This window comes from Lathyrus oleraceus, chromosome 7, assembly GCF_024323335.1.
Source record: "Lathyrus oleraceus cultivar Zhongwan6 chromosome 7, CAAS_Psat_ZW6_1.0, whole genome shotgun sequence".
NCBI classification, from domain to species: Eukaryota; Viridiplantae; Streptophyta; class Magnoliopsida; order Fabales; family Fabaceae; genus Lathyrus; species Lathyrus oleraceus.
The window spans coordinates 154,681,677-154,701,137 of NC_066585.1; the positions used below are offsets into that span (position 1 = coordinate 154,681,677).

Here is a 19,461-nt window from a genome sequence, read left to right on the forward strand (position 1 = left end):
GCCCTAACTAGCTTTTTAATGTTACTATTTTTTGGCCTTTTCAAAAAAAAAAAATTTACTCCCAATTCAGAATACCGACTTGATTTAACAATCGAATAAGGGGGCAAAATGTCATGCTAAATATGTGCATCTAAATTGTTTCTGATGCTAATTACTTAGTGGCACCATGATATGATTACAAGCTTTATTTGTTGATAGCTTCGTCCAAAATCAAAAGTTTGGACATTATAACAGAGGCAACAAAATGATATCAAAAGGGATAATTATTAGACAGTTAGAAATAATGAATAAAGTTAATGGAATTCTATTACAGCTGTATTGCTGCGATGCAACAAAAATGTGACCATAACAAATATGTTACCATGTTCCATCATAACTTCACCGGAACTGTACATTAAAAACGCCATCGGTCAAACTTCTTTTGATGATTGAAACCATTTCTTTCCAGAGAAAAGCATCAATTTGAACTCCAGAATATGTACATAACTTCAACAGCTTGTCGCAGTATGGAGGCAATCCATTCTCAATTTAAAAGCTCTCAAATCTAGGCATGGCAGAATTGGTAAAACCAAAATTCTAGCCTTTTTACTGGTTGGGCATCAGAGAATGTCTCATTGCGATGCTATTATACCAATAGAGCATTTCCTCAACAGGATAACAGTCCAGGTGACTTCCCATCTTCTGAACAAACAAAGAGAAGACCAACTAAGATTTATAAGGAATTTGATTTGTAAGGTTTTTGAACAAAAAACTAAGATTTATGAAAAAATTAGTCCACTTAACATGAAATTTTTTTCCAACTATTATGTAGTAGCCATGTATGTCTGTGTTTGCGAACTAAAAGAAAAGGCATGCCTGACCTTTAGATGACACGTCAATGATATGATGGTAGAACTGCTGTGCAAAAACTTTGTATAAAGGGTCAACCAAAACCAAACCCTTCACTAGCCTCATGGATGGCAAGTAATAAACGGTCTTGAAGCTGTTCCTTAGAGGTGTACTCAGGAAGATCTAGTTGATTGAAGCTGAAGAGAAATAAAATGAGATAAGGTATTAGGATGAATGAAATTCAATGTGTCGGGCTTGCGTAGTTTGTAGAAGTAACCAAATGAAATGGAAATTGAAATATAAATACTCACCAAGTATGAGCTGATGGAAGTCGATCAGGAGCTCCATATGCCTTGTGAATCTGAAACCTTTGGGAACCAGAGATGCCTTGCAAGGCTATAAAACCCTCCAACGGAACCTGAAAAAACAAATTAGCAAGGCCACGGTTGTTACCAAGTGCATTCAAAAGATATTAAATATCTAACAGGGCTTCTACTTTTGCCAAAAACAAACTGGCAACCATAACTCTAGGACATAGGTTCTAGCGAAAATTAATGAAAGAAAAAAACTCAAGTATATGACCTGAAGAAAACCATTTACTGCAAAACCATATGGAAAAATTCATGCATCTAAGGATATTTATATATGGCACCCTAGCACATATATCGTTAATAGATTTCATGAGATGTCACATCAAGAACAATGCTAACTTTCTCTGATACTTCCAAGATTTAAGAACTACTCAATAGCACAAGGAAACAAAAATTATCCAATCAAGGTTAGTACACCCACACCTTTCCATTGCAGATAATACATTGACTACTAGTACTTATTAAACTATAACTTTTCAATGTGATGAATATGCATGTATATAATCATGTAGAGGTTAGAAAACGACATTTTATCTAAAACATTTAGTTTTTGTGTAAAAGAAAGTGAAGTCTACTCATTAATATAAAATATAAAATAATATAAAACATTTCGTTCTACAATAAAATAATAGTTAATATATAGTTAACAAATTTATGATTTAAATACTAGTTGAAACTTCAAAATTTATTACAATCAATCTGTTAAATAATGCTATCAATTATGTATGTCAATTTATTTATTTTGGGTGATTACTCCTCGTTTAACTCTTGGCATAGTTACTTAGCTGAATAACTTATTATAGGCATTGGTTGTTAACAATCAAACCATCAAATTAAAAGTTTGTATTTATTAGATCAACTCCACAATTATTCACAGAATTTCAAAAGAATCAAAACTATTTTGTAATTCACCAAATAACTTCAATTGAACGTACAATACATTTTATAAAAACAAAAACAAATATCAACTATATGATGGCATAGCTAAGATGTTGAACTTTTCCAAAACTTCGTATGTGTGATCATTAATATAATATGATGATTTGCAACAGATGGATCGATAAATACTTGGTAAGTGTGATAATTAATAAATGAAATAACTAAACAAAGAGTTACGTCTAGACAATAGTTGTAAGGTGCATCCTATAGATCATGAGATCGTACAATCTCAAGCGCCACTGTCCCACAACCGTGCTGGAGCAGTGCAATATAAATCAAATAATTTTTTATTAGTAATATTGAGCAAAACTAGTAGCTTACAAAAATATAAGTAAAATTAGTATGTCGTCAAAATTCTGAGAAAATTACCTTTGATGTTCCTGTCACAAATTGCAGTAATCTAGCCATGTCTTCCTTGTTGAAAGATTTAACCACCTCCCAAAACCATTGAATAACATTTGATGCAACAGTGTAGCCAGTATACTCAGTATTTTCTTTCAAATCATCCACTACATGGAGAAAGTCATTATTTAGATGCTTCATAGAAGATTTTAGAAGAACTTAATTTAATTAAAAACGAAATCAACTCACAATCAATTTCTGGAAGACCACTGATGAGTAGCTCAAGCTCTTTGTCATTAAAGATTGATATAAGTTCCCGTGGCACCATTTCATGAAAACCTTCTAGAAAAGAGTTGATTTGAGGTCGGATGGCATTAGTCAGAAGATGTTCAGCAACAAGGTCAACATACTCATGCTTTGTTTCTTCTGAAACCTTTATGTTCCTTCCTCCAGGTTTAAGCTCATAATCAGTGACCTATTTAACAATTTTGGGAGGGATGGACAAAGCGTTTGTAAGGATCGTAAGAATTTATCCCGAGTAAACAGATTAAAATTGCCTCACTGAAAAAATCAAAATGGTCGCACTATAGTTTTGAACAACCTTTTGATGTAAGTTTTTAGCTTTACGTAAAAGTCAAGAAAGAGAAATAATATGTTCACTTACCTCATTCTTTTCATAAAGTATGAGTTTTTCTTCATCGGCGTCCATGCTAAATGTCAAGTCAGGAATATCACTTACATCATTCTGGTACATACAAAAAAAAAAATTAGACCAAAAGCAATACCTGCAGAAAATAAGTGCACCATGAACTCGCAAATAATTTTCAGCTCACCGTGCAAGAGAGTGCACATTGAACCCAGAAATTATGAGGGATAAAGCAGGCTAACCCATTCTGAGGCCAGGGTTATAATGCCGCAAATTGGCTTATGGTGATACATAAAATCCTCTATCAAGGGGAATGGATTTGGATCCTCTAAGTGGCTAAAATGTAAAGTGAGAAAATCAAGGGTTGTTTTATTTTAATAAACTTGTGATCTGTTATGAATGTACCTACTATATCTACCCTTGATTTGTTATTTAATGGACATTACTCACTCTACACTCTAAAGCAAAATGCTCACTTTAGAGGAGCCAGATTCCCAAGGAGGGTATCTAACAGTAAGAATCAAACTTAAGACTTGTCTTATTTGGTCTATTTATGTGTTTTCTGCCAAGAGACAGCATAGGATAGTGCTATACAGTTCAGAAGGTTTTATATTGTTGCAGCAGCACAAAGACAGCACAAAAAAGATTATTCAATCCCAAAGATATTACATTAACCTGTTCGTAAACCCTTATATCCAATACAGCCTAAACCTATATACAGTGCACCAAACAGTGCCTGTGATAGAAAGAGACAATAAGTGGAAAATACTGTAAACCAGTACTCACCTCCAACATCCATTTCAAATTCTTGTAGTAATCAGGATCAACCGCTTCAATGTCATGGTATGTAACCTTAACACCGAGTATATGCTTGTAGAAAGATCGGGTAAAGTAAACATCCAATAGTTGTGCATCAAACAACGCCTTTCCCACCTACATTTAAGATTATAATTATGACTGTCAAAGAACCACTCAACATGTAAGTGGAAGATGTAATATGACTGCAAGAGGTGGTTTATATCTAAATCTACCAACAAATTTTTTAGAAGAGGGATGGAAGGAAAAATATAAATAGACTTTTGGCTCTAAATACAAACAACCCTTATAGTTAAAGAGCATACCACTCGGCCTACAAACTTAAAGTATGAGAGGTGTTCAGTCTGGTAAACAGAGTTAGGGTTTGGTTGGAAAGTTGCATTGTTGCCCACTGTTGTGAAAAGTAAAGCACCCTTGTCAAATATGACCCTTGATAGTAGCTGATACCATTCTCTGGTCAGACCACCAGCATCAATACCCTCTTCACCTTGAAATTGCACATTTAATCGCCCCTTGAGATCTGGAGTAGGACGCATCCTTAATTGATTATATGAGTCCTCCAAAATGTAAGCCCGCCTTACACTTATACGCAGCGGCCCAGACAAGTGTTGGTCATGTTGTTGCCTAATTCTTGAGCGGAAATAGGCTCTCTTATTATCAAAGTCAATCAGTCTTGGGGCCTTGAGCATCATGGACAGAGATTTCTCCAACAAACTTGGACTCTGCCTAATGAAAGCATTAGTAAGCCGACGATGCTTCTCGGCAAACCTTGTAAATGTAAAAGCACCATCTAGCTTTCGCTTTGAATCTCCAATAAAATTCCCATTCATTGAAGCTGAACAACTGGCAAACTCCTTGACTTCTCTGGCAGTTGCATTGCCATGGTCCTGCTGCATGATAGATTCGTTTGCTTGTAGCTTTTCACACAAAACAAAGAAAGCCTCAATGAAAGGCAGGAGTCTTTGTGTCCCGAGAGGAAGTGGTGGAGAAGTAGAGGAACCATGCAAATTCTCAGCAACATGAATGTTTGACATATTAGGAGAGAAAGAGCCTTGGCCAAGTTGCATCTCAGCTGCACTTATACAATTACTCAGTTCTTGCCACAGTGGCTCGAGTGAAGTATTCAAATTCCAAATAATTGCTTTGTCGTCTTGCTGATCTACATCACTTTCCAAATCCATATAACCTGAAGTCTCAAGTGAAATGAGGGAACTTAGAGCTTGCAGCACTCGTAGAATGGCAGCACCAGCCATAGAACCAGCACCCAAGCCAAGCATATTTCTTTGCTGCAAGGTAACAAGATCGCTGACAGCTGAACCTGTCAGTGCATGAGATGATTCCGAAAGCTCTAAAATAAAGAACTTCCTATGAGAGGAAACAATGAAGGCCAACTTTTTCAGCACCTCACCAGCAAGCATATACATTTTATCCGAAAGCCTAAAAAAATCAGATTAGTCAATTTTTTACATCACAACTCAAAAAGGTTACAAAAAAAAAATGACATGGAAATGATAATTAACAAGTGAGTTAGACAGTATTACAAATTTACGACAAATTTTCAAACCATGTGTTTCATGTAGAGCACACTTAACAAAAAGAAAGGATAAATATGACAAGGCTAAAATCAGTACCCTTCATGACCAAGAAGATTGCACATATTCCGCAAATCAGATTGGGGCAACTGCAAGAAGATATTGTACATATCTAGATTCTTCTTTCCATTGGAAGGACGTGCTTTTGTATCAGCGTGCTTATCTTGTTGATTAGAGTCTAACTCCACTAAAGGGGGGTCCTTCTCAGCTTCATTAACTGACAAATTTAGGGTATCTGCTATTGCTTTTTCAGATTGAGATTGACTTTCTAGTTTTGATGCAGCAGTATCAACTACAACTTGAATCAGACCCATGACCTGCTCAAGATGAGCAGTGCTGCGTAAAAATAAGGGTCGATTCAAGAGCTTCAAAAAAAGAACAAGTGGAACAGCCCCTGCATGAGCTCCAGAAAGTTTAGGTGAATGTCCCCTTTCAGTAACCATTTCCTTTCCTTTCCCATTCATATGTGTCGCAGATGAATTTGATAAATCTGTAATTGATTGGTCAAAGTGAAACAACATTTTTGCAACACCAGAATGATTTGTGGCCAAGTAAGTCAGAATCTCAAGAATCCGGCGGAGCACTAGGGGAGGAAGACCTGCTATAAAAAAATAAAGGAGAGATCAGTATGCAATAAATTATAATATTGAGATAAACATAAGAAAATAATGATCTGCATTATGCACAAACATTACCATCCAATAATTGAGATCGGCCATATACTGTATTTGAGTGACAACCATAAAGCCTCTGGCAATTTAAAGTCGCTGGTCTGCTTTCAGAACCTTCAGCTTCCGGCTTAATCATATCAAGCAAAAGATAAATAAGAGTGGCCCTTGTTAGATTATGTGCACTTAAGTTTAACAAGAGTCTCTGCAGAAGGCCTTTCCCAAGCGGCTGACAAGATGATCCATAAAAAGAGCTAGTTATTGTAATCATAAAGATACATAAATACACATTACAATGAAGTATATATGTACGATAACGCAATGAATTTTATAACAAAATATAATAATCACATAGTACACAATGTCCCAACCAGTTAGGAAAATCAGGAATGTATTTTCACACATAGCAAGAAAGGCTTGTGTAACTAAGAGTAAGACTATCATCATGAAGAGAACCAAACTTACTTGTGCCAATCGAAGAAGCCGGATTAAAGCTTTTAATGCATTTGCATCAAGTAGTGGCTCACCTTCAATCTCCTTCACCTTCAAGGCATCCATAAGAGCGGACCTCCTGTCTATTGTAACTCCGACACCCCGATCCATCACAGGCTGCCGAACAAATCCCAAGCCATTTCTTCTATTGTTAAGCCTGTGACTGCTCCCAAAAAGGCTGCGGGCTTGATAAAGACCCATTGCTCGGTCCCTCAATATTTGAGCTTCAGCAAGCAATGGAGACGGCAGTGCTGACAGAACTGCTTCAGAAGAAGTTAAAAGCACCTATTATAAAGCAAAGTACAAGCATTACAATCATGTTATATTTCCACTAAATAGAACTCACCAAATATGTTGCATGATGGAAAAGTAAAATTTAAACCTCTTCACGCAAATCAGCAGGAAAAGTTGCAATTATAGAAGCATTATCCATGTCAACTGGCTGTCCTTCAGCCTGCTGGACAACCCTTTGAGCTCTTTGTTGGGCCAAAACCTCTGCTTGAATATCTGGAGGAAGAGCAGCTAAAAACTCCGGATCAATATCTTCTGCAGAAGGTGGTGCATAAACTGGAGGCTGAACCGGTTGAGCTTGCTGGGATGCCAAAACTTCTGCTCGCAGATCTTCAGGAAGAGCCTCCAAAAATGTAGGGTCAATTGTATTTGCATCAGCAGCCTCATTATTTGCACTAGTTTGTTCAGCTTGAGTTTCATCCAGAATAACTTGTGTGTTCTGAGTTGATAACAGCTCACCCCTTATGTCTTCAGAAACAGTTGGTTGCCCTGATTGGTTTCTTTCAGTATCAACACCGCCCATATTAACATCAACACTAGCATAAACTGATGATGCAGGACAATCATTTGGATTAGTATCCTCAAAACCAGAGCCTGGTAACCCAAGATTAGTAGGCTGCCCATCAACATTTGATGTTCCATTGCAACCCATTGGTACAACTGGCACATTATGGTTGTTGGTAGGTACATCAGGATCCCGTCCGTATTGTACATTCTCACTGGGGGTATTATTTATTTCATTTTCGGTGCAATCAAGATTATTTGGCATGAGGTTCAGTGAAACTGGCTGAACTGACACAGGCTCGTTAGTATGCAGGCCTTCCCCTGGATCTTGAACACCATAGTCTACATTTATCTCTTCCTCACAAGGAGCACCATCAACTGAAAGGTTTATTTGTTGAGCTATGGCTTCAATACCATTTTCCTGCTCCTGACCTGCAAATTGCTGACAATTAGAGTCCGCCCCAACAGTCAACACAGGACCATCATGTGATGGAAGGACATCAGATTGCTTCTCTTGTTCTTCAGAGTTATGTACATTATGTTCAGTAGGACTGCTTGTAGGATCTATGCTACTCATCTGAGCTAAAAACTGTTCCTCCACTGCTAGTGCAATGGCTGCTGCTTGAGCACCTCCTTGTGGTTGACCGTTGTCAGTCCACCTACCATTACCTAACACTCTTCTTCCAGGTAGGTGTAATGAACTCATACCCACAGAATAATCAGTCAGAGGTGGTGGTGCTACACTACCCAAACGGTCTCCAAACAGATTACTTGGAACGGTATCATATGGATGAATAGGTGTATCAAACATGTAGAAATGGGCCATATCGAGATTCCTGGATGACTGAGTTTCTGAATCCCGGGATGCAGAATTACCACCTGATGGCCACATTGAGACAAAATCAACGGATTGTGATGGCCTTACAAGCAGAGGATGTTGAAAACCATTTATTTCAGAGGCAGGTCTCTCAAAAGAAGATCTACCTGTCTGGCGGCGACGTTCAAAATTCTGAAGACGAAAAAGGTCATCAACATTAACCCCTTCAAAAGGTTCGGCAACTACATCTATAAGACCGCCAGCAGTTCCAGGCTGCCCAAGTACCTGCAAGTGATCCATTCCATCAAGAGCTTCCCTCCATCTCACCTCTATGACGCGGTTCTCGTGAAAATCATCGTCATCTTCTTCAATCATTTCATCATTGTATTCATCCCCCAAGCCAGTATCATCATGATCCTCCACATCAGTATCAGCCATAGACATCATGCCCCCGCCATCTTCTGCTATATCTTCATCTTCATCCTCTCCATCATCCTCATCATCATCCTCCTCATCATCATCAGCCATATCATCATCTTCATCTCCCATGTTACTATCTGCCCTATTCTCAACATGAAAAGCCACGTCAATTTGCTCTGGATTGCGCAAGACACTTCCTTCTCCCATCCCTTCATGCATGAAGTCCATTCCCAGCTCCACTGGTGTATTTGGGGATATTGTCTCCTCTTCTTCTACCCTCATAACTTGTTCAACTGACTGGTTTGGATTATCAGCATAATGGTCACCTTGGGAAGTTCTTTGATTATGTGCATTATCCATCATTTCTCTGAGAGCTTCTTGACCGCTCACATTCTGATCATGTGACACGGTTTCAAGTGCAGAAGGTGTTGTTATTTGATCATCAGATCTATCATTCAAACCATCAGATCTTCTCTTTTCAACCCCCTTAGATTTATAGATCTGCTCACTGGCATTAGCAGCTCTTGCAAGACAGTCTAAACCTTTGAGTATAAGATTTGCAAATTTGGGTGCATCAGGATGATCCAAATCGACCACTTCCAGGATTCTAGTTAGACATGTAATTATTCCACCATCAATCAAGCTTTGTGCAATATCAGGTGAATATCCAGAACCAGGTAGGCTACCAGATGATGAATTTTTTGACAATATAGAATACACTAGATCAATAAAAGTAAAAAGCCTTTTATCAGGGGATAAACTGCCTTTCAAAGAGTTGCTCTCGAAATTTGAAAAAGATGTCAATTCTTTAACAAGCCCATTAGTCACTCGCTTACGACCTTCACCAGACCGACCACACAAAACTACCAGGAACCATGAAGCCTTTTCAGACAACTTACCTCTCCAATCATCAGGTCCTGCAGATTTGTCAACAGAATGTGGTAGCAACCGATGTAATACATGATGGATAATGCCATTATGTCCAGATGGTTGACTAGACCCACGAAATTGACACATTTCAGAATCACGTTTGAGTATGACACCAACTGCATGTCCATACATTAGAAGAATGTCACTCAATAACTTAAGGACAAAAGTCACCTTCACCAATTCTGCAGACCTTTCAGACTCAGGTTCTAATATCACTGTCTCCTCAACCTTCGATTTCCCCTTCACCTTCATAGTAGGCTCATCTATATCCATTAAAGAAGCATCACACTCAAAATTTTCTCGGCCTTCCATCGGTGGGTACTTCAGCACAATCTCAAGAAGTTGATCAACTACTAGAGTGAGATTCACTGGAACCTTTTTGTGGCTTTTCAGATATTTGCCCGATCCATCAGGTGACTTGCTTTCAGATATTCGGAGACATTCATTTGTGGCCTCAGTACTCGATGTTTTTGATTTTTCCTTTTCTTTCTCCTTTGATAACACAATTACTGTCCTTCCCCCTGATATCTCTAACTGACAAACTGCAGCTGCAGCTTTCATGAAAACAATAGGATCTCTAGATATAACTGGTGCCAAAGATGTCAAAAATGATCGAGCAGAAAGACGCCTCGAATGGCGATTAGCACTTAAAGTTTGTCGTATCTCCAACTCCATAGCTGTTTGTAGTGTTTGAAGATCTTCAAGAAGATGCCTAACTATAGTTGATATAACAGTGTCATAGCCAGGAAAAAAACAATTCCTTGGAAGACTAAAAAGAGCAGCCACGCCTCCATTTTCGAGAAACTTCATAGCCAAAGCATGTGTTTTTGTTAACCGAGCACATAACTGTAGAACAGCCTGCATGACCACAGCAGGCACGTGTTGTTTTATCAAATCACATGCAATATCCAACAACATATGAGACTCAACAATAGTAGCAAAGCCAGTAGATTTCCCAAGTATATTCTCAAAAGCCATTTCAGGTTTTTTTTCACTCCCATCTATTTTGTTTTCCTCATGTGCAACTATATCAGGAAATAGCAGGGAACCATGCTCCGCAGATGAGTCAGGCATGGAACCAGTTTGGGTTCCTCCTTCCATATTTTCAATCTTTGGCCTTGACTGCAACATTTGATCCAAGATAAGTAGTAAAGCACTAATGCATTTAGAGACTGGAAGTTCTTTCCCCAACTTGAGACTGTCTTTCAAGCTTATCAGGATATCTATAATGGTAGATATAATTCCATTCTGAGATGCAATTTCCCTTGTACTTCCATCCTCCACAAGAAGTAATGCTATAATATGTGCTAATGCGCCTAAGGCACAGTTATCCATGGAAAAGTCCAATGGACAAAGTTTTAGCTGCTGCAACAGATAAGATATTACTTTTGGACGAACTTCCCCTTTGTTCTGGTTGCAAAGCGTTACAAGCAAATCTGTCAGTTGAAAGGCCACTAAATCACTACTCTGAAACAACTTCATAGATGCAGCAAGTATATCATCAACTGGAGGTTTCTTCATTTGTCCCTCTTCAGTTGTCACATCATCAGTCTTCTCGGCACTATCAACTTTAGTAGTTTCAGAACTATTTCCAAGGGATAGAGCAAGAGCCTGTGCAAGCTCATCATCCTCCTGGACAGGATCATCAGCATGACTAAACAGCCACTCCATAGCCATTTCAACACTATTTGTTTCCACTCTTCTCAGTGCTTCTTCAGCCCTTGCCCTTGAAAAACCCATCTCAACAATAGTTGCAATCGTTGCCTCGTCAGGTGGAGGGGGAATAAAACGTTGGTTTGTACTTCCCAAAATGTTATTTTGATTTCGCTTCACATCTCCAACACCAGAACTTACATGTGTAACAAGTGAAATAATTGATGCAACAAAACCAGGACTACAACTACAAAACATGGGATGATTCCAGATTGGTAGGATTACATCCTGAACCTGAGATTGCAGCAGACTTACAAAAACTTTTGGGTCTCTTGGAACTGGAAAGAGCCCAATTGACAGGCCAACAGTAACTGGCTGAACAAGAAGCTCTGTCTGAGATGCTGAGGTTGGGGACAAAAGCAAAGAAGAATTTACAAAGTACTCAAGCAAGCGACAGTAGCTTTGTAATGTATCAAGTAGCCATGTACTATGGGACAGTTTGGCTCCTTGTTCTATCTTTCCAAGATCAATATCTGATGTTGGGATAGAGCGCGGAAGAGTCCATAGCAACTGACAAGTAGCTTCATATGTTGTCAATAACTCTTTAAATGTTCCGTGCACATAAAAGTTATTAACCATGGCAGGATAACAACTTCTGCGTCTGCTGTCAAATATGAGAGCTGCCATATCATCCACAACCTTCCCAAGATATCTACATTTTACAGAAAGTGGAGTATCAAGTCCATCATATGTAGAATGTCCAGAAAAACCAAAAGCGTCAAGAAAATTCGTAGCTAAAACAGTTCCGAGGGCCTTTGAAGCTGAGCCAAGTGACCCTGAGTCAGCTCGACGGCGATTTGGTGAAGTGAACCCCTTCACGAGAGCAGTGAAGAAAGAGCGCATTGTTGAAGCCAGTTTGTTAAGAATCTCTAAGGCAAGAACATCAGGGCTTTTCATTTTCGAATCTCGAGATGAAGATGCCTGCAGTGCACTAGAAGATGCTTCAGAATCAATGTTTAAAGCTTCTAAGCGACGAGCAGTCCTTCCACCGCGCATGCGGGCTATCCCTTGTCGAGTACGGCGATGCAAACCTTCTCCAGAACGAACTACAGAAACAAAATCACGCTCTCCACTCCACGGGGAATGTGAACCAGTCCTAGCAAAAACTGGGTTTGTGTATCTAAATGTCTGCATATTTGCATCTTCATCACTATCTCTTTCGACAACAGTAGTAGATAAAGGTGCTTGCAAAATCTCAGGTTCTAGACCATTCTTCTTCTTTTCCTCTGTCTTGGAGTCATTGCACAAAGATAATTGCCAAATTACTTCTTTGTATGTTCTCCCAATATCTTTTAATACATCAGCATCAGAAGTGCTTAGTTCAGAGACCACAGCAGTTGTTCCCTTCAACAAAAATACAGAGAGAGCCAAGACACCTTCAAGACTAGAAATGTATTTCAACACCTTTGTCTGCTTTGCGGATTCAACTAAAGCAAGTTGAGTTCCTCTAATTGAATCTAAAAGCTCATTGGTAGATTTCAAATGTTCCCTCAAGAACGAGCATAAAGTCCGAGCAAGAGAAACATAATGCTGTGGAGAAAAGTTTTTGAAGGCAGCAAAGATGCTCTGCCCTACAGAAACAGAAGGTGGCATTAACGGCAATGTAAATAACTGAAGAACAGCTTCAATCCCCTTTTTCTCAACAAATACTCGACATGTGTCAGCATTCTGTAGAATTGTCTCAAGCAGACGAGCCACATTGTTTACACAATCTGGAAGATAAGACTCAATATTTATTATGGACGCATCATGACATGGCTCATTGATCAGCTTAGTGTCATCTGCCTTTGATGACTCCTTATTATCAGGCAAGATGAAATTCCTGTCCCCACAATCCATTTCCATAGGAACAGAGGTTGAGGAGCAAGGATCAGGACATAAAGGTGAGGGATCCACAGCAGAACCAATTTTTGAGATAGTTTCTAGAATCTCAACTAACATATCCACTCCAGGCCCCCGTAACGAAGAAGCGTGGCGCATTAATTCATCCAATCCACTGGATAAAGATGCAGGTGTTTCCCATGTAAGACTGCGCAAATATGTTCTGGAAGTAAACACTTTCACAAAACATCTTAAAGAATTTCTATCTTTCACAGCTTGAAGTCCATTACTGTTTAAGCATAAAGCATCCAAACACTGGGGAATGCATGTAATGGCTTCTGAGGAGTTGAGAACATCATCCATTATAGCATCCAAAAAGGCAGATGGAAGACCAGCTGCATCTATAACTGGAAAACAAGTAGGATCTTTTTGTATTATATCACTCAGGACAGTAGCAGCAAGCGAGAAAATTCCACCACCAAAATCTTTTGCTCGTCTGAAAATTAAACATAAGCACTGAGGCAACGCGTTATCTTCAGATTCATATATTCGAGTAGTAGTTCCAGGGGCATAGGTTCCAAGGGATATAGCACGCAATAGAGCTTTCATCAGCAATTTCCGGTGGTAGGAAATTAATGGTTCAGAATACAACGACTGCATGTCATCTAGCAAAACTGAAGAACCTTCAACCATATGTACATTTCTACTAGGCTCGGAATTTTCATCTGGCTGTTTTCCAGCATTTTCAGCATGGGATACTTCAACTTTCAAGCGAGCGATCGTATCATCTAAACCTCCCAAATCTCTAAACAATGCAGCAGCTGGATTACTGTAATCCATGAAAGCTTCTAAAATGTGCACAGCTTTTTCAACCAGAAGCAAGTGTTGTGGATTTGAATCTTTCAGTAGAGGTAGAAGAGTTGGAATAAATCCTGCTTCACGCATAGCAGAACATCCTGATGATGACGAAACCAACACAGTTACAAGAGATAATAGAGCTTCAGCAAAGTGAACTGACCTATTTGATGTATCACTAATAACAGAGTCAATGGATTTCTGCATCAGGCTAGATAAAATGCCACGATGCCCGGCAGATGTAACAGCAGTCAATACTGAAGGTTGACGGGAACGATCTTGGCAAAGAGCAGCTAATGAATGCAAACATAAAACCCGAGTTTTTTCCAGAACTGCATCTTCATAGCTCAGTAGTGAGACCAATTCGTTGATAAATTCGGGCTCGGCATTGAAGAATGACACTAGGTCATCGGCATCACCACCAGCTTGAATCAAAATTATGAAAGCATACAAGCGAATGCAAGTGTATTGCTGTCTAGAACCCAAAGAACCAAAAGCCCTAGCAAACCGCAATCTTGTCAGCAAAGAAAATCTTAAACTGGGAGGTACTTTATATTCTGTAACCAACTTGTGCAAAAGCCCAAGATCAGTTTCCACACATTTATTGAAGTCACTCAAGTGAATGATTTGCAACCCTTGGACCAAAGGTTCAGGCCCTTTGATGTCACTTTCTGACTCATTTGCTGCATAAAACTCAAAATGAAGAGTACAGCCCAATTCATGTGCTATAGGGTCGCAACCATTAGGTACAGTTGATGCAATTAGTCCGAGTCCCTCTTCCTTTCCACCCCATCCTTGTGCAAGAGCAAACAATTTTGAATTCAAAGAAGCGTCTCTTATGGAGTACTTTGCGACTGTTTTCTTCAAAAAAGTAGCAAAAGTGTCCAGCGTAGCCTCAACCACATCTGGATCAGTAGAAGCAAGCAATGATGAAAGATGTTGCTGCAGACTCAAAAAAACCATTATAAGTATCAATGCTGGTCACTAAAGGATAAATAAGAAAGATATACAAACCTATTAGTTCAGTTTAAACTTTAAAATTAATTGAAAAATAAATACTCCAAGTCGCCAAAAAAGAGAGAAAAAGGAAAACAAGACAAACACGCCCACATACATAAAGGCATCAAAACATTCTTACCTCTTATCTTATTAAGTTGACCAGGATGGAAAAAGATGATTGTAGGAAAGATGACATACCTCATATGAGCTGTAGAAATGTTTATTTGTGCAGTTATCCAAAATTATTCTAATGACACGAAGAATTTGAAGAACAGCTTCTTTTGGGAAAGGAGGATCTGAGTCCAGAAAATCGTCATCAATTTGCAGATCCTTCCGTGGTTTTACATACTTCTCAAAGAATGAATCGAAATGGTTAAAAAGATCAACCCAGTGATGAAAGTCTCCCTGTTCAGAGAAAAGAAATGCCAATGAATCAAACACATCCCTAAAAACACATACAAATGAATCTTACACGTCCAAAAAAACATGAATTACTAATGTAAAAAGAAAAGGGCCATAAAGCCACCTTATCAAACTCCCATGCAAAAATTTTTAAAGGTTCTTGGATGTTCTCAAGTGGAACCGCAGTAACACAGTTGATGGAGCATCTAATTTTGGGAGGCTGCAACAAAGCAAAGAAAAATTGATTAATCAGTATCTTGTTTTCTGTTGACACTAACATAATCAGCTAATATGAACAACTGATGAAGCGAAAGAGCAAAGAATTATTTTTTACAACTGTCTCATACAGGATTTGAGCTTTGTCTCTTGAAGTGGCAAGAGCAAACAACTAATTTAAACCGCATACAAATTAAAAAACGAAAGTGTGTGAAACAATAAATTAAGCAAGAAACCATATACAAACGACCGAGACTGAAATTGATTTCCAGATGAAAATACAACCCATGCTTAAGGTTCAATAATATTGAAATGCAAATGTTGAACGCTAGGTCGTGAAGCAAACCTCCTCAATTTTTTTTTGTCTAATACTCTAATAGCCGTAATTTCACTTCTTAAACGTGAATAAATGGAATGTCGCGGGTTCGAACCCGTGTTCCTGCAATCGGATTTCATTGCACAACTATCAATTGAGTTGCCTTAACGGGGCCAATTTATTAATCCACTCGTAAATGATGAATATTACATTGTCGATGACATAAAATACTACAATAACAACATGCATCAACAGTATCCGAGCCTTACTCGGGCTTGGATAAGGTCACCAAGACAAATCGCTTTAGGCCTCTCGAAAAAAAAAACTACCGAATAAAAATGGCTCTGTGTGGTCATATCATGAGTCCATGACCTTTTATATTTTATAACTATTTTCAAAACTAAAATTAAAGCAATCTTATCTAAAAGAAACATTCCAACAACAATAATCAAGTCTTATCCCACAAAATGGGATCAGCTTCATGGATCAAAATGACGTCATAATGTTCTATCAAAAGTCATACTTTTATCCAACTCATTAACTTTGAGATCTTTTTATTAGTTTCTCTTATAATTTTCTAGATATTCCTCTATCTCGAGCAATTTGACTACCTAACTACCATTCATCTAACCTACTCTCCTTACTATAGAATCTATCTCTCTTCTTTTTACATGCTCAAGGCACCTAAGTTTAGTTTTCATCATCTTTTCTACTATAGATGTTACCCGACTCTCTCCCTCTCTCTCTCTCTCTCTATATATATATATATATATATACACATGCGTCTGATTTTAATAGAAAATAAAATGATAGCAGAGATTCCATGAATTCGTACAACAGAAGAAACAAGCAAGTAAGTCCCAAAGAGAACAGCATCACAAAAATTGGCAATTGATCACATAACACAACTTCATTAACCATGAAAATCACTCTCCATAACCGCTACCAAAAAAAAAAACATAAGCCCCAATGAAAAAACTCCATTGAAATTAAAATAAAACAAAAAAGAGGAAATTTGATTACATTGATCGTGTAAGAAAAAATAAACAATGAGAAGATAGCGAGGAAGAAAAAACAAACCACTTGGAGTGCCCGCTTTCTTCTCAGTCTCATTTGGGAAGTAAGAGCATCGCAGATATCAGAGGAAAAGATTGAGAATTGATCCTTCGATCAATAGAAGGAATAATCACGACTCTGGAAAGGGAATTGAAGAGGGAGTATAGAGAAAGAAAAAAGCCCGAGTGAAGAAGAGAAGAGAAGGAAGAAGCTACACAGGAGAATAAAAAAATAATAATAATAATAAAGTGAAATAACCTAAAAAAAAATGTTTTGTAGATGTATAATAAATTAACGATTATGTGTAAAAAAAAACTATAACTTTTTTTAAGATACACGAGATAAAAAGAGATAAAAAATTTAGTTAATTATATTTTTTAAAATATTTAAATAATAGTTTGAGATAGCATGTGTATCATATTTATTAAATATGGCGGGCAGTCGAAGACTAGTACTTGTCTCCATGGACACCAATTGTCATCTTTCTCTGAAACCTTTCAAATCTTTTTTGAAAGAATCCTTATAGGTCGGTGTAATGTTTGTTTGACTTTGTTTTCTTACATACAACGGTTTAGGTATGGTGCGTTCTGATTTTGTCAACCATGTGAATGTGATAGAGGCTGCCAGAGGTTGGTGAGTTGGGTCTTTCTAAACCCAAGGTTGTTAAAATTGATGTTGTGAAAGATTTTATCACTAAACATACGTTTACGTTACGTGATCATATATTTAAGTGGGTTCGTGTGGAAGCTACAAAGTTAGTTTGGGGGATAAATATTCAGAGTTTGATTTTGGTTTCGATAAAAGATATACCATTTGTTATGATGAGTTTTGAAAGATGTGGTTAGTATAAATAAATTCTCTGATAGCTAGAACATTATGACCCTGATCGATAAAATGTGAAATCCTTTTAGGTTGGTCAGAAACTATACGACGACAAATGTTTGGGAACTTAATGTGTTTGTCGTGTACATAATCATGAGTTGAATCACAAGGTAGTATATCATCATATTGTAGTCGTTTAGATGGTGCAAAGAATAAAATTGTTGTCATGATCACAATAAACATGGTTATGCTGAAAAAAAGTCATAACTTTTAAAATAAATATTAAGTCAATTTATAATATTCACCCATAAACAACAAAACAATAAGGGGTCCAAGATCTAAAATAAAACTATTACTAAAACTATTGGATGAACATCATTATGATTCTATATATAAAATGTATGTTGGTGGAAAATATGCTCGAGATATTTTTTGGATTCATTTAGAATCCTCAAATTGTTTAACACATTTCCACTATACGTATACGTATCTCTGGTGATGGAAATTATGGATTTCGCGTTATTTCAACTTTAATTTGTAAGGATAAGGAGAATTTAACTCTAGTTCGTCATAATCTTATTAAAATTTTAACTTTTCATAAGGGATATTACGTAGAGCTATACGACAATAAAAAATAATACAAACTACTTTGATTTCTAGTAAAACTTTGTGGCAACATAAAATGAAGTCAAACATAACGTTTGCAAAAGACAAAACACATGTTAGAGTATAAAAAATGATGGCAAGTTGACACAAAAAAAATAACAACAACAAATAATTAAATCACTCATCATTGAAGATCTTTTATCTCTCATTTTCATCACTCACATCAAGCAGTAATTGAGTTTAGATGTATTGAAGTCTCTTTTTAGGTGGGATAACGCCCTCACGATCAATATACATCACATACACAAAATCACGTCAAAATTTTACAAGTCTTTTCTTCAACCTCAACTCTTTATTATAAAGGTCATCCACTTGTAGATATATGTTCTAGAAACCTTAGCAAAATGGCTTTGCGACCACCACTAAGAGAACTTGTCCTCATATTATGGTCGTCTAGAAGATCATACACGCTCAACAAAAAATGTGTCCTCCTCGAGACTCATTTATTCCTTGAAGGAATCATTAGAATCAATGGCTTATGAGTTACCTTCATTCCTTTCCACATTATGCTCCCTTTTTTCGTCTTCCATAAGCGCTTCTAATAAGATCTCACAGAGAGTCATATGTCCGATAAGAATGAGAGGAACAACAAATAAGAACTTATCCTTAAAATTCTTTAAGGAGTCCATGTGCTTTTAAAAAAGTTTATGACCCTAGTTCATAAATACCAATCTTTTAAGGTATCTGAGTTCAACAAACTTCCTCAACACAAGGAATGAATGAAAAAATAGAACCAACATGGACAAATTAGTCATATGCTCATTATCACGGCGTGAAAAATGACCATGAGCGCTCACACACTCGAGATGATAACAGAGTCACCACTGAACTTTACTTATTCCAAAAAAAAGAGAAAATATTGATAAAACGCTTAAAGAAAAAGCAAATGGTCATCACTAACAAATTCGGGTTCGGAAGTCGATTATGCAACAGGAAAGT

The 19,461-nt window shown here is 37.6% G+C and overlaps 1 protein-coding gene across 3 annotated transcripts; it reads right to left on the reverse strand.

Moving 5' to 3' along the window:
- Positions 1-111: 111 nt before the first annotated feature.
- Positions 112-17,267, reverse strand: LOC127106462 (E3 ubiquitin-protein ligase UPL1). 3 transcript variants are annotated; one of them, XM_051043755.1, is made up of 16 exons: positions 17,059-17,267; positions 15,571-15,666; positions 15,243-15,449; positions 8,474-14,987; positions 7,077-8,368; positions 6,668-6,979; positions 6,230-6,431; positions 5,574-6,135; positions 4,248-5,379; positions 3,913-4,059; positions 3,145-3,225; positions 2,730-2,955; positions 2,508-2,647; positions 1,140-1,246; positions 861-1,025; positions 112-681 (listed from the first exon to the last, which is right to left on the reverse strand). In XM_051043755.1, the coding sequence occupies exons 1-15, from the start codon at positions 17,089-17,091 to the stop codon at positions 923-925; spliced, it is 11,154 nt and encodes a 3,717-aa protein (XP_050899712.1). In that variant the 5' UTR covers positions 17,092-17,267; the 3' UTR covers positions 112-681; positions 861-922. The 3 variants fall into 3 exon arrangements, with proteins under 3 accessions (XP_050899712.1, XP_050899711.1, XP_050899710.1); XM_051043754.1 differs by having other exon boundaries at positions 5,574-6,132; positions 7,077-14,987; XM_051043753.1 differs by having other exon boundaries at positions 7,077-14,987.
- Positions 17,268-19,461: the final 2,194 nt, after the last annotated feature.